This window comes from Lygodium microphyllum, chromosome 24 (genome assembly GCF_053477565.2).
Source record: "Lygodium microphyllum isolate KBCC chromosome 24, Lygodium_microphyllum_v1.1.10, whole genome shotgun sequence".
NCBI lineage: Eukaryota > Viridiplantae > Streptophyta > Polypodiopsida > Schizaeales > Lygodiaceae > Lygodium > Lygodium microphyllum.
Genome location: NC_141158.1, coordinates 94512223 through 94523758, shown reverse-complemented (window position 1 = coordinate 94523758; position 11536 = coordinate 94512223). Strand labels below are relative to the sequence as shown.

General features: G+C 43.5%; 1 protein-coding gene and 1 pseudogene across 1 annotated transcript; one reads left to right on the top strand and one right to left on the bottom strand.

Annotated features, from left to right (window-relative positions):
• The first annotated feature begins 247 nt into the window (after positions 1 to 247).
• LOC148015380 (uncharacterized) lies at positions 248 to 6031 on the top strand. The gene is made up of 12 exons (XM_087665193.1): positions 248 to 687; positions 2404 to 2488; positions 2581 to 2673; positions 2756 to 3223; positions 3349 to 3516; positions 4436 to 4623; positions 4720 to 4851; positions 5084 to 5260; positions 5349 to 5486; positions 5570 to 5660; positions 5751 to 5852; positions 5945 to 6031. The coding sequence occupies exons 1-12, from the start codon at positions 248 to 250 to the stop codon at positions 6029 to 6031; spliced, it is 2169 nt and encodes a 722-aa protein (XP_087521319.1).
• Positions 6032 to 6862: 831 nt separating this feature from the next.
• On the bottom strand, positions 6863 to 10195 carry LOC148015379 (uncharacterized; annotated as a pseudogene).
• Positions 10196 to 11536: the final 1341 nt, after the last annotated feature.

Sequence of the window (11536 nt, the reverse complement as noted above, 5' to 3'; positions counted from 1 at the left end):
AACGGCTCACGTTGATCCCCCTCCTCACGACCATGCGCCATCGTTGATCCCACGAGGATTAAACCCATCCTCAATTGGTCGTCCCGCCCGAGATCATAAACCAGACCTCCCCGGAAAAGTGCGACGTTGATTGGCAGTCTCCTACGTGTCCGGCATGCGAACTGGAGCGCCTTAACTCCTCATTATTGGAAGGGCCCCGCAGAATGTGCCGCCGCCGTTGAACAGGGTGTTATCAACTCCTGGGAACATGCGAAGTGCCAGATCACCTCCCGCCCTGCGGTTATCCCACCCTGCGGCTCATCCCTGCGGCTCATACCCTGCGGCTCCCTGCGGTTCTCTCTCTCTCGTACTCTGCGGCTCCCTGCGGCTCTCCCTCCCGCCCTGCGGTCTTCTCGTACCGTGCGGCTCTCCCTCTCTCTCGTACCCTGCGGCTCCCTGCGGCTCTCCCTCCCGCCCTGCGGCTCCTTGCGGCTCTCCCTCCCGCCCTGTGGTTCACTCCCAGCACCCTGCGGCCCTCGCCCAGCGAGCTCCCGCCCAGCGAGCTCCCACCACCCTGCAGCTCAACCACCACCGGGTTCATCCCTCCCGCCCAGCAAGCTCCCAGCACCCTGCGGCTCCCGCCCAGCGAGCTCCCGCCCAGCGAGCTCCCACCACCCTGCGCACATCCATCAGCACACGAATGGCCTCGTGAGCTCCCAGCCGACGACTTCATCCCTCGGCTCTTTGCGGCTGGTTGCCTCCCAGCTCGGTGGCTTCATACCAACTCGGCGGTTGGTTCGGGTGTTTCGAGACCCACCCACAGACCCATTCGGACACGAGCTGGTCTTCATCCATGTCAGCAACTCCCAAGTCCACGATTGTGTCTCCCAGAGTGCGCATCCCATGCCCATTCGGATGCGTGCTGGTCTTTATCCACCGTCTTGTATGCGCCTCCGTCTTGTATGCACCTCCGTCTTCATTCCTCCCACAGTCGGTGAGACCGTGACTCAGGAGGCTGCAGTGTGACCGTGACTCAAGAGGTTGCAACATCTCGGGAGGCCCAATCGTCTTCATCAGCATGACGTGTGTGTGGGAGGCACTATCTCCCGTCTCAGGCTCAATCCTTTTGTAATATTTCACAACAATCTCAAAATAATGCTCTTTGGATGCATAACTCCTGTTGGAAGAGTTTGTTGATTATTATCTAGGTTGCTAACGTCGCAATCATTTTGCAATAACCATCTGTGCTCTGTCGCAATCATTTTGCAATAACCATATGTGCTCTGTCTGATACGTGTCCGCGCCTAAGTGTGATAATCATGCATGCATTTCCTTTAAGCTTGTATATTCGATTGATATATAATGTATACTGTGGCTAACATAAATATGAACCCAATAAATGAATGTGAGAATAACAAAGGGAGTTACAACTCTATTTATGTCACTAAGCTTACAATCATCACTTAGCATTCAACCTCTTTTGAACCATGCCACTTTGTGGAGAATGGGTTGCACTAAAAATTTAAGATAACCAAAAAGGAAAGCTAAATCGAATTCAAGTTTCTAAGATAAACTATGATGCATGTGCAAATTGTGAAAGTGGTTTTGGGCTCAAGCTTTGAGGAGGTCACAACTACATGTTTTCATAATTTAATTATTCAAGCACTGCTTTCCTTTTTGTTTTTCTAAGAAAATTAATGGTCTTAGATTTAAGTAGCTATTGGTACACCACAATAAATTAGCTCTACTTCTCTAAAGTTTGGGCAAGAGATAATACCCTTGCCAATTACATGTGGTTGTAGAACCTCAATCTTGGTTCCAGCTACATTAATGAGACTATCCTTGATGTAGTTGCAAGCCCACCAATCATCACTTTTAGCTTTTTCCATGCCCCAAAATCTACTAAATGGTCAAATTTGGCAATTATACATGTGCAAAGCACTCTATATAGGTCAAATTTGGCGAGTATTGGGAATGGTATGAATGTGTTGAGTCTCAATCCTTCGCAAAAATTATTGATTGGAATCCTATAAGAAGCCCAATAACCATGTTACAATGTCAAAATATATATTTGCACTAGGAATAATAAGGCAAGGCACTAGTACTTGGAAGTGTTGTAGTGACGTGATAGCTTGGTGAAGAATTGTTGATAGTCTACCGATTTTTTGAATAGAGCTTTTTTATTGTTACTAAATTGAACACATCTAATCGTTAGATTGGATGTGGCATCCACCATTGGTCATAAATCATGACATATTCTATATTTGGTCTTTCATCAAGCATGTCCACAAAAGTTTAGTAGGTTATCAACTTCTATATTTTTTCATCGAGCATATTCTATATTTTTTTATGGATCATCCAATGGTTATCAACTTCTCACTTTTTGTTGTTTTGTTACATGGATTATCCAATGGTTATGAGTAGGTGCACACGCTTTCACCTCTGGCAAATGGCTCCACGCACTCGCAGCCATTCTTCGTCGGATGTCCATTCACGAAAAAATACCAGAGTAAGATGCCCTTTTTAATATTTGTTTAGGGTTTTCTTAACGTTCATTTTTTACTTCTCACATATTGTGTACTTCCGTTTCTTTTTTTTTAGGTTGCATCATCTCCTCGACGTACTCGTAGAGGGGCTCGGGCGGCAAGCGCGTCTCAGACATCCTTTGAAAGAGAAGTGCCGAGCTACTCCCAGGTAAGTGTTTATCCTACTTTCCGTTGTTAGTAAGCATACTCCTAAGATGTGATACTTATAAATAGAATGTCACTTTACATAGGAAAACCCACCATACATTGAGATCACACTAGCGGATGGGTCTCTTGCCCGTCAATGCCGTGTTGACATTCTTTGTCCGAAAAGACATGTCAACATTAAGAGACGGGCAAGGATGATACAGCATCTGAAGGATGAGCATGGTATCCATTACGATATTCCATGTCGAAAGACTGGCCGTCCCATAGGCGCACAACATGCTAGTCATCCTGTTGGTGCTTGGCACCGCCAGGCAGAGTCTCGTTTCTCTAACCTTGAACGAAAGCTGAGTTTGGCCCGAAGTAAGTATGAGAAGACTCAGCATGCTAGAGCGAGCTCATTATGGGACTTACTCGAAGATGCTGAGCGTACCATGGACAGGCAGGAGTATGTGGAGGCATTTGTGAATAGACAAATGAGCAAATATGACTCCAAACGAGATGAGCGTGTGCGGAGAACGCAGAGTCGAATAGCGGATGGGTACCAAAAACATGTAAGTCTCTAACCTAATATTGTTTGTTCTTCTGTAATGTCATATGCAAATGCAATTTAATTACCTTGGCCTTAAGTTTATCATTTTTTTAATATGTAAATACACTCACACGTTGCTTTTTTTAGAAACGACCTCGCACACGAGATGAGGAGGATGTGCCCCATATTGATGATGAGGGTCAGGTCCTAGACCACCATGCAGAGTTGCAAATAGTGGAGCGAAACTCCCAGATGGACTTGGATAGCTTATTGCAGGCTGGTCCTCCATCCACCGGCGATGTTATGGACTCCCAGGTTAGTTTTTCACAATTTTGTGGCTTTTGGTTATGGTTATGGTTCAGGTTAGTTTATGGGCATTGTGTGGTTAGAATTATGTTCATGGTTATTGTTTATGGGCATTGTATAGTTCATGGGCATTGTGTAGTTAGGTTATGGTTATGGTAATCGTTTATGCTTATGGTTCTAGTCATGGCATTGTTTGTTGTGTAGCTTATTATGGTTATTGTTTAAGGTTATGGTTATGGCATTGTTTATGTTTATGTCTATGGGCATTGTGTAGTTAGGATTATGGTTATGGTTATTGTTTATGCTTATCGACTTTGACATTGTTTATGGTTATGGTTATGTTTGCGGCTATAGGCATTGTTGTGTTTATGGCTATGTTTAGGGTTATGGTTATGTTTATGGGCATGTTTGTTGTGTTTATGGCTATGTTTATGGTTATGTTTATGCTTATGGTTATGTTTATGGGCATGTTTGTTGTGTTTATGGCTATGTTTATGGTTATGGTCATGTTTATGGCTATGTTTATGGTTATGTTCATGCTTATGGTTATGTTTAAGGGCATGTTCGTTGTGTTTATGGCTATGTTTAGGGTTATGGTTATGTTTATGGGCATGTTTGTTGTGTTTATGGCTATGTTTAGGGTTATGGTTATGTTTATGGGCATGTTTGTTGTGTTTATGGCTATGTTTAGGGTTATGGTTATGTTTATGGACATGTTTGTTGTGTTTATGGCTATGTTTATGGTTATGTTTATGCTTATGGTTATGGCATTGTTTAGGGTTTAGGGTTATTGTTATGGGCATTATATGGTTATTGTTATGTGTATTTTATGGTTATGGTTATTGTTTATGTGTATTTCATGTTTATGGTTATTGTTATGTATATTATGTTTATGGCATTGTTTATGGTTATTGTTATGGCATTGTAGGGCGAGGGGAGTAAGCGCTTCACGTCGCTCCTCCTATCACCTCGACCCACCCCTATCACCATCTCCTCCCCTCTTGAGTATCCAAGTGACGCTTCGCATTGCATATTCACCATTGGATGCAATTCGGTTGACACCAAGGTGAATTGCTCTCCTGCCAAGATGAAGGGGCAAAAAAGTGCCACCTCAAGGTGCGTTTTTTTAAAATCCAATGCTTTCATTGTGTTGTATTTCTTGTACTTGTGATTGGTTGCATTGTGTGTGGTTGTTTTTTGGTATTATTTTAGGTTAGAGACTTCCGCAAATATCGAGTTCGTGTCTCTATGCTCAAAGCTCCGTGTGGATGTCGACCGGGCTTTGTTGGATGCATTGCGGTGCGTGGAGGAGGCATCCACCCGTACCATGAATTTGTTCGCCATGTAAGTTTGTTAAACTAGTTATAGCTCTATTGGTTGTTGCCTGATGATTAGGACTAGGGATTTTGTTGTTCTACTGAACTAATTTGTGCTTTTATTCATAGTTGGTTATTGTTATTGTTATGGTTATTGTTATTTTATGGTTATGGTTATTGTTATTTTATGATTATGGTTCTTGTTATTTTATGGTTATGGTTATTGTTATGTGTATTTTATGGTTATGGTTATTTCATAGTTGGATGGAGTATTTGATGCCGAGAGAGCACGTCCATGATGTATGCTTTGTGGATAGTCTGTGGTTTCCATACATCAATATGGTTGAGCCACAAGACGATAGTGTTTCGTTGAGGAATTACTTTGATAGTTGTGATCCCACGATGTCCACCTTTATCTTTCTGCCTGTGCTTGAGAGGTTAGTAGTCCCTTTATGCATACTTATTGTAAATGCTTTATCATAGCCCTTTGATGCGCTAGTTTTAATAGCATTCTTTGATGTGCAGGTCACATTGGTCTCTTTTTGTGGTCTTCAACCCTTTGCTAAGAAGGGTTGAAAAATTACCTCAAGATCATGGAGCCATCCTATGCCTTGACTCCTTGGAGTACACTGATTTCACGGCATGTCTACCTTATGTGCACAGGTATCGTAACATTCTATATGCACCCATGCTTCACGTTGTGTCACATATGTATTATGTTCATCTCTTTTGTGTCTATGCTTCAGGGCCGTGTTTGCACTATCAAGGCTTTGTACTGACCCAGTATGCGCAAGGTTTTTATCGGACGTGGAGAAAATGAAGCTCATCCACATTAAGGTATGTACTAAGAATGTGGCAGTACTACTGACACTTAGAGATGTAACATAGAGAAGTTAACATAAAGATGACTATAATCCCTTTTCGCAGGCCCCTCAACAGACAAATGCGGTCGATTGTGGATTTTATGTGATGGCTTTCATAAGACTACTCATCGAGGGCGGTGTGGTTGGGAAACCAACCAAAAACTGGGTAAGCCTATACTGGTATAAGTGCTTTTGCTATGCGACTTTGAATGGTCTTGTGTGCATACGTCAATCCATAATCAACTTTTTGTATTGCAGTTAACTAGAAAATGGTTCAATGCCACCTACGTTACCACTTTGAAGGAGGACCTTTACCAGTGGGCGCTTGGAGTGTTGGAGCGGTGATCTTGTGTGGTTTTACTCAATTTGTGACATTTAGCTAGATTGTGGCAGTCATGGACTTATGGTCTCACTTATGGTCATGAACTTGGTTTGTGGCAGACATGTACTAAGATTTGAATTCATGGTTCTTTTTGAACTCATGCATCTTTTTGGACTTTTTCTGATTCTTTGTGTGGTATAGAAATCATTAATTGATCTTATCTCAATGTTACTAATCTCACGATTCAATGTTACTAATCTCACGATTTAATGTTACCAATCTAACGATTTCATTGCACCATAGCACTTCATTACATTATTCCATAGGATTCTTTGTTTAGAAATCATTAATTGATCTTATCTCTCTCTCTCTCTCTCTCAAATTGACCATAGTATCATGAATTGAACTCATAAACATTTGCTTATTTGGTTGTGTAGTCACCAATGATTCAATGTTACTAATCTCACGATTTAATGCTACTAATCTCATGATTTCATTGCACCATAGTATTGCGGTTACATTATTCCATGGGATGTGTGGTTCAACTTGCTTTATCACATGTGTCAACTATGCTTCCCAACAATGCACCCATCATTACTAACTTAAGCTATCAATATTTGCGCAACTCTTTAAATATGAGAGCATGTCACATCTGGATTACATGAACATGTAGTGATAAGAAATAACCTGTTGGATGTGTTGCCAAATATACACACTAATTTCTAATTAGTAAAATCATATAATTATCCAATACGACACTACCATAAAATCCAAAACACCACCATAAAAACTAGCTAATTCCAGCAAATAGAGCAAGATAAAATCCAGGAGAACGTTATCCATTAGATGGAGAATCATGTGTACAGTACAAACATTTTGAACCTAGATGCCAAGACTTCTGTGATCGTGGACCCATCAGGGAACGAGAGAGAAAACTGACGCTCCTCATTCTCACTGTTGTAGGTGCAATACAAAATACGACAAGTGCCAATGTAAGACTCACCATACAATCGCACCGCCTTGCCGATCAAGATAGAATCCGTTGGATGAGGAGCATACCGCAGGGATAGAGGGAGTAGTGCATGGCAAGTATTGCATGAATACACTGCGAGAGGGTCCACCAAAATGTTTTGGTGCAGCAATGAGGACAATATATCCGCGGTTTTGGGCTAAACCTTACACGACCCCTCCCTCGTTGATGCTTGCGCCTTAACACGCCTGTAATAGATGGACGCTTGGGTTGTGATGAGGACTCCCCCCTCTCATTTGGACGATGACGATGATCCTTGCCATGCCCTAGGCGCGTCCGTGTCACATTTTCCTGGATCTGATAGATCCCACCCTTTTTAGGCATGTCAATCTCTTGTGGTGTGAACATGTGAACAAGAGACTCTTTAGCACTTTCCAGTTGGCGCATACAAGCATCCATCTGTGCCGCTGTGTAGGATGGAATCCCATCCTCGATCCTTTGAAGGAGGTCTCTAAAGTCTGCGATGGAGGACACGAGTTCCTCTTTCTACACGCCACCATCGGAAGATGATCCCTCCAATCCTGTGATTTTATCGCCACCTGGTCTTTCCTTTATGTCATCAAAGACATGCGCACTATCGATGATGGGGAGAATCTCATGAAGGTGAGGAAAATAGCTCTTCAAGATGAGCCTCAAACCATGAAGATGTTTACAGTCAGTCGACCAATCAGGGCAATCACAGTAGTTTGATTGTACACTTACATGATACCATTTTGCATGTTGGGTGGTGCTTGCTATTTTAAACAACATGGTCCCCTCGTTAATGACTTGAAGAGAGGAGGGATCTTGCTCATACCGTTGAAGAATCTTCTCCCCTGCTGCCAATCTAGCCGTATGACTCTTGCTTGACCCATAGACTTTGAAGCTCTCAGAATCAGCTGGCATAAAAAACATGTATAAGACAACAATGTGTTTTAAGGAAAGGTCAAAAGTGCAAATAGAAAGGAAATTGACCACATTACCTATCTCTTGCTTTTGCTTGAAAAACTCCAAAGCCGATCCACCCATTCTAGAACCCGACGATGAGTCACCAACAAGGGCGTGCAACAGATCCAAAATGGACCTGTTGATCCTAGCATCAAGTAGAGTGTACTTGATATATTGCCAAAGTCTCTCGATGAGGTTTGTTGTGTCGACATTGCCATGTGGAAACATGCGACCAAACTTGGGCCATCTTGCACGCCAAATACAATCTTTCCCACACCATCCATTGGTAACGTATCGGACCACATTTGGATGAGCGAAATAACGATGAAGCAATTGCTCAAACATATCATCAAACTGCGACTCTGTAGGGCAATGCATAAGATTGGACAAAGAGGCATACACATGATCGCGCTCATCTGTAGGGACCTTGATTCACGCAAGAACATGTAAATTACTCACTGTCAAGCTCATGGAACTCACAAAAAGGCAATGCTTAAAAGTAAAATGGTATTGAAAAGGTGTACCTGTGGCAAGAGATTTTCAACCCATGCTTTCTTTGTGTGGAACCAGCATAGAATAATATGGCATGCTCGTTGACGCTTGTTGCCACCAAGGTAGTCAGTGGTCCAACAATGAGGGTCTTCCAGAACAACCTTCGAGAGCGCCTCCAGCTCTGGCTGGGACTTATCAATCACCAGGGCAGCAGGGCGAATATCTCCCATCCTAGAGAGGACTAGTCTCATGGTGATTTGCAAAGCCATAATCTCTTGGTTTGACCCATTGTCACTAGTGCATAGCATAAACCAAATAGGGATACCCACCCCATGTTGGTTTGGTAAAACCGCCGCATAAAGCGGAAGACCAAACACATTGGTCTTGAATGTGCTATCGATTGCCCAAGCATTGTTATTTGAGAACCTCTTACTCATTTGAAACATCCATTCGTCCTGGACTATCAGTACGAATGGTTTGTCCTTGTCCTCTATGGCATGAGGATTGTATGGTTGGCAATAGAGTACCTAAAAGACCATGTAGATGATAGTATCAAATAGATATACTAATTTTCACAGCTTATAAACATTTATGAGAATATGTCAAATACCTTGTTTTGATCTCGTAGATGGAGAGCCTCCAAATACATTGCCATCCAATCATCCTTCGAAAGTTTGCCTGCAACAGGATGACACATAGAACATTGACGCTCAAAGCAACCTAGAACCATAGACAAAGGCTTAGAAGGTAGCATACCTTCAGTTCGAATTTGATATGATAGTGTCTGTACCTCCCTTGGTATCATGAAGAACCTATAAATGACACGATCCAATGGAGAGGCATTTTTCAAATGAAACCGCTCCTTGCTAAGGCTCATCTTCGCAACGTGCCGACATGTCCCAACGTCAAACAGGTCATCCTTGCAACAATCAATCACAGTTGGATGCACCGGCAAGTGATACAAGTCGGCACGAGATCCAGGTACATGACCCTCGTGTGGTCCATGGACTCGTATAGTGACATCATAGAGATCGTCTTTGTACTCTATTTGCACCTTGAAAGGGCAACCACATTTCTTCGACGTTCGCAACCTGCGGATTTGGGATCCCTTTCGAGTTGCTCTATCACTGCGATGACATGCATATTCCACTATTGTCTTCCCTAAACCATGCTTTTTGGTTGAGCGAACCTTGCCCAACCTAACACTGTGTTCAAGCATGATTTCTTGAAGCCTCCGCTCAACAAGAGATCTATCTACAGTAAACTCCAAGATGGGTGCTCTTCTTTCTTGAACCTTCCCATGAACGAACAATGGGCCTTTATAACCATGGGGCCTTGTGAACACCTTGCAAGTACACCCACTGATGAGATCTCTCACATACGCAAGAGGAATGCCATGCCTTCTCAAGTCAGTACACCACGTGGATTTGATGGAATCAATTGTGACATTGATACCCTCGTGAGCACCTGTAACCTTGTTTATGTGATTTTCAAGGAATATGCTCTCCCACTCCTCTATACATGCAATGCGCAATGATGGCTCCGATTTCAAGGCCAATGTAATGTATCCATCGCCATTTCTACCAATGCAAAGACCTTCTCTGATTCTTCTCCACTTCTTCAAGTCGAGCAACTCCCTCCTGTGGAGTTGCTTGAGCACCTCCAATGTGATGGCCTTCTGCCCGCTCAAATCACTGACCATCAAGCTGTAAGTCTCTCTATTAAAAGAGAAGTACTTCGATGAGGTATAGGTAGTTGGGCTTGGTGCATTGTTAGTGATTTCTTGTGGTGCCGAATCATTGTCTCCACTTAAGAAATCAAGCATCTCAACCTCGTCGCTTGATGATCCATCTAATGTCTCTTCATCCGTGTCGAGATCATCGATCTCAATGTCGCTTTCCATAATCCATGCGTGTTGACTACATACGTATATATCACCAAAACATCATTCCAATGCCACAATGCATCCAATGCAAATATGAGAGGAAGAAAGAGAGAGAGATATGCACCTTGTAGTGGAAGTCATGACCAAGAAATCGTAATATGAACCTCAAACCTTTGTTCCAATGATCGCGTGAGCTTGTATGCGCTTGGAATATGGGCATCCAACCTCGGTTCACAACAGCAAACGAATGCGCCCTGCGTGCAGGATTTTCCTGTGGGTAATACCGAGAGCTTTTCGGCTTTCGGTACCAGGTCAACACAGTTTACTTTAATGGCTGGGTTTACTTGTAGTCCACGATTCAAAAATACGTATCAGAGATAGTGGGCCCCGCTGAATCTACTATCTCTTACTGCCAGCCCATGCCATCAATTTTAACGACTGGTGGTGCATTTATAGTCCTGGATGGGTTTACTTTTGCATGTGGCAGCGAACATCCCCGAATTTCGAGACGCCGTTGCTCCGTCAGATCCAAGTTTCCGGCTGGTTGGGTTTCTATTTGCGGGTTGGGTTTTGTTAATCTGGATGGGTTTACTTCTGCATAAAGTAGCGGCTCTGATGCGAGCCTTTTTTCGGGGTGAAGAGGAGCCGTTGATCCCAACTCCCCAAGGTCATAAAGACCCCGTGGGAGATAGTGCTGAGGGTGGTCGTGAAGAGGGAGAGCCAAGCTCTGCTACCGTAGGGAATACGACATGCCAGCAGCCACCATCAATCCACCTGTCCATCTACACGCTGCCGCAGTCGCCACGTGGAGCTTCTACTGAAGCTCAGAAACTTCTTAGGAAGCTTCTAAAAGCTTCCTAAGAAGCCCCCCCCTCATATGGACCCTTAAGTTTTTTCCAACCTCACAATAATTCCCTCCTAAGGGCTCCCTTAGGCCCCTTTTCCCCCTTTATTTGCCATTGAAGGGCCCTCACATGATCCATAAGACCCCTTCCCCCCCCCCCCCCCCCCCGACATTTGACTTGAAGGGCCTTCATACGCCTTTATCTTACACCTTTCCCCCTCCATAAATTACCCTTGTAGGCCCTTGATGATGTGGACGCGGTAAAGACCTTTTCTCCCCAAATTTGATTTGAAGGGTCTTCATGTGCTTTCTTTAAAGCCTTTCCTTTCCCCCACGCATGAGATCCCCTA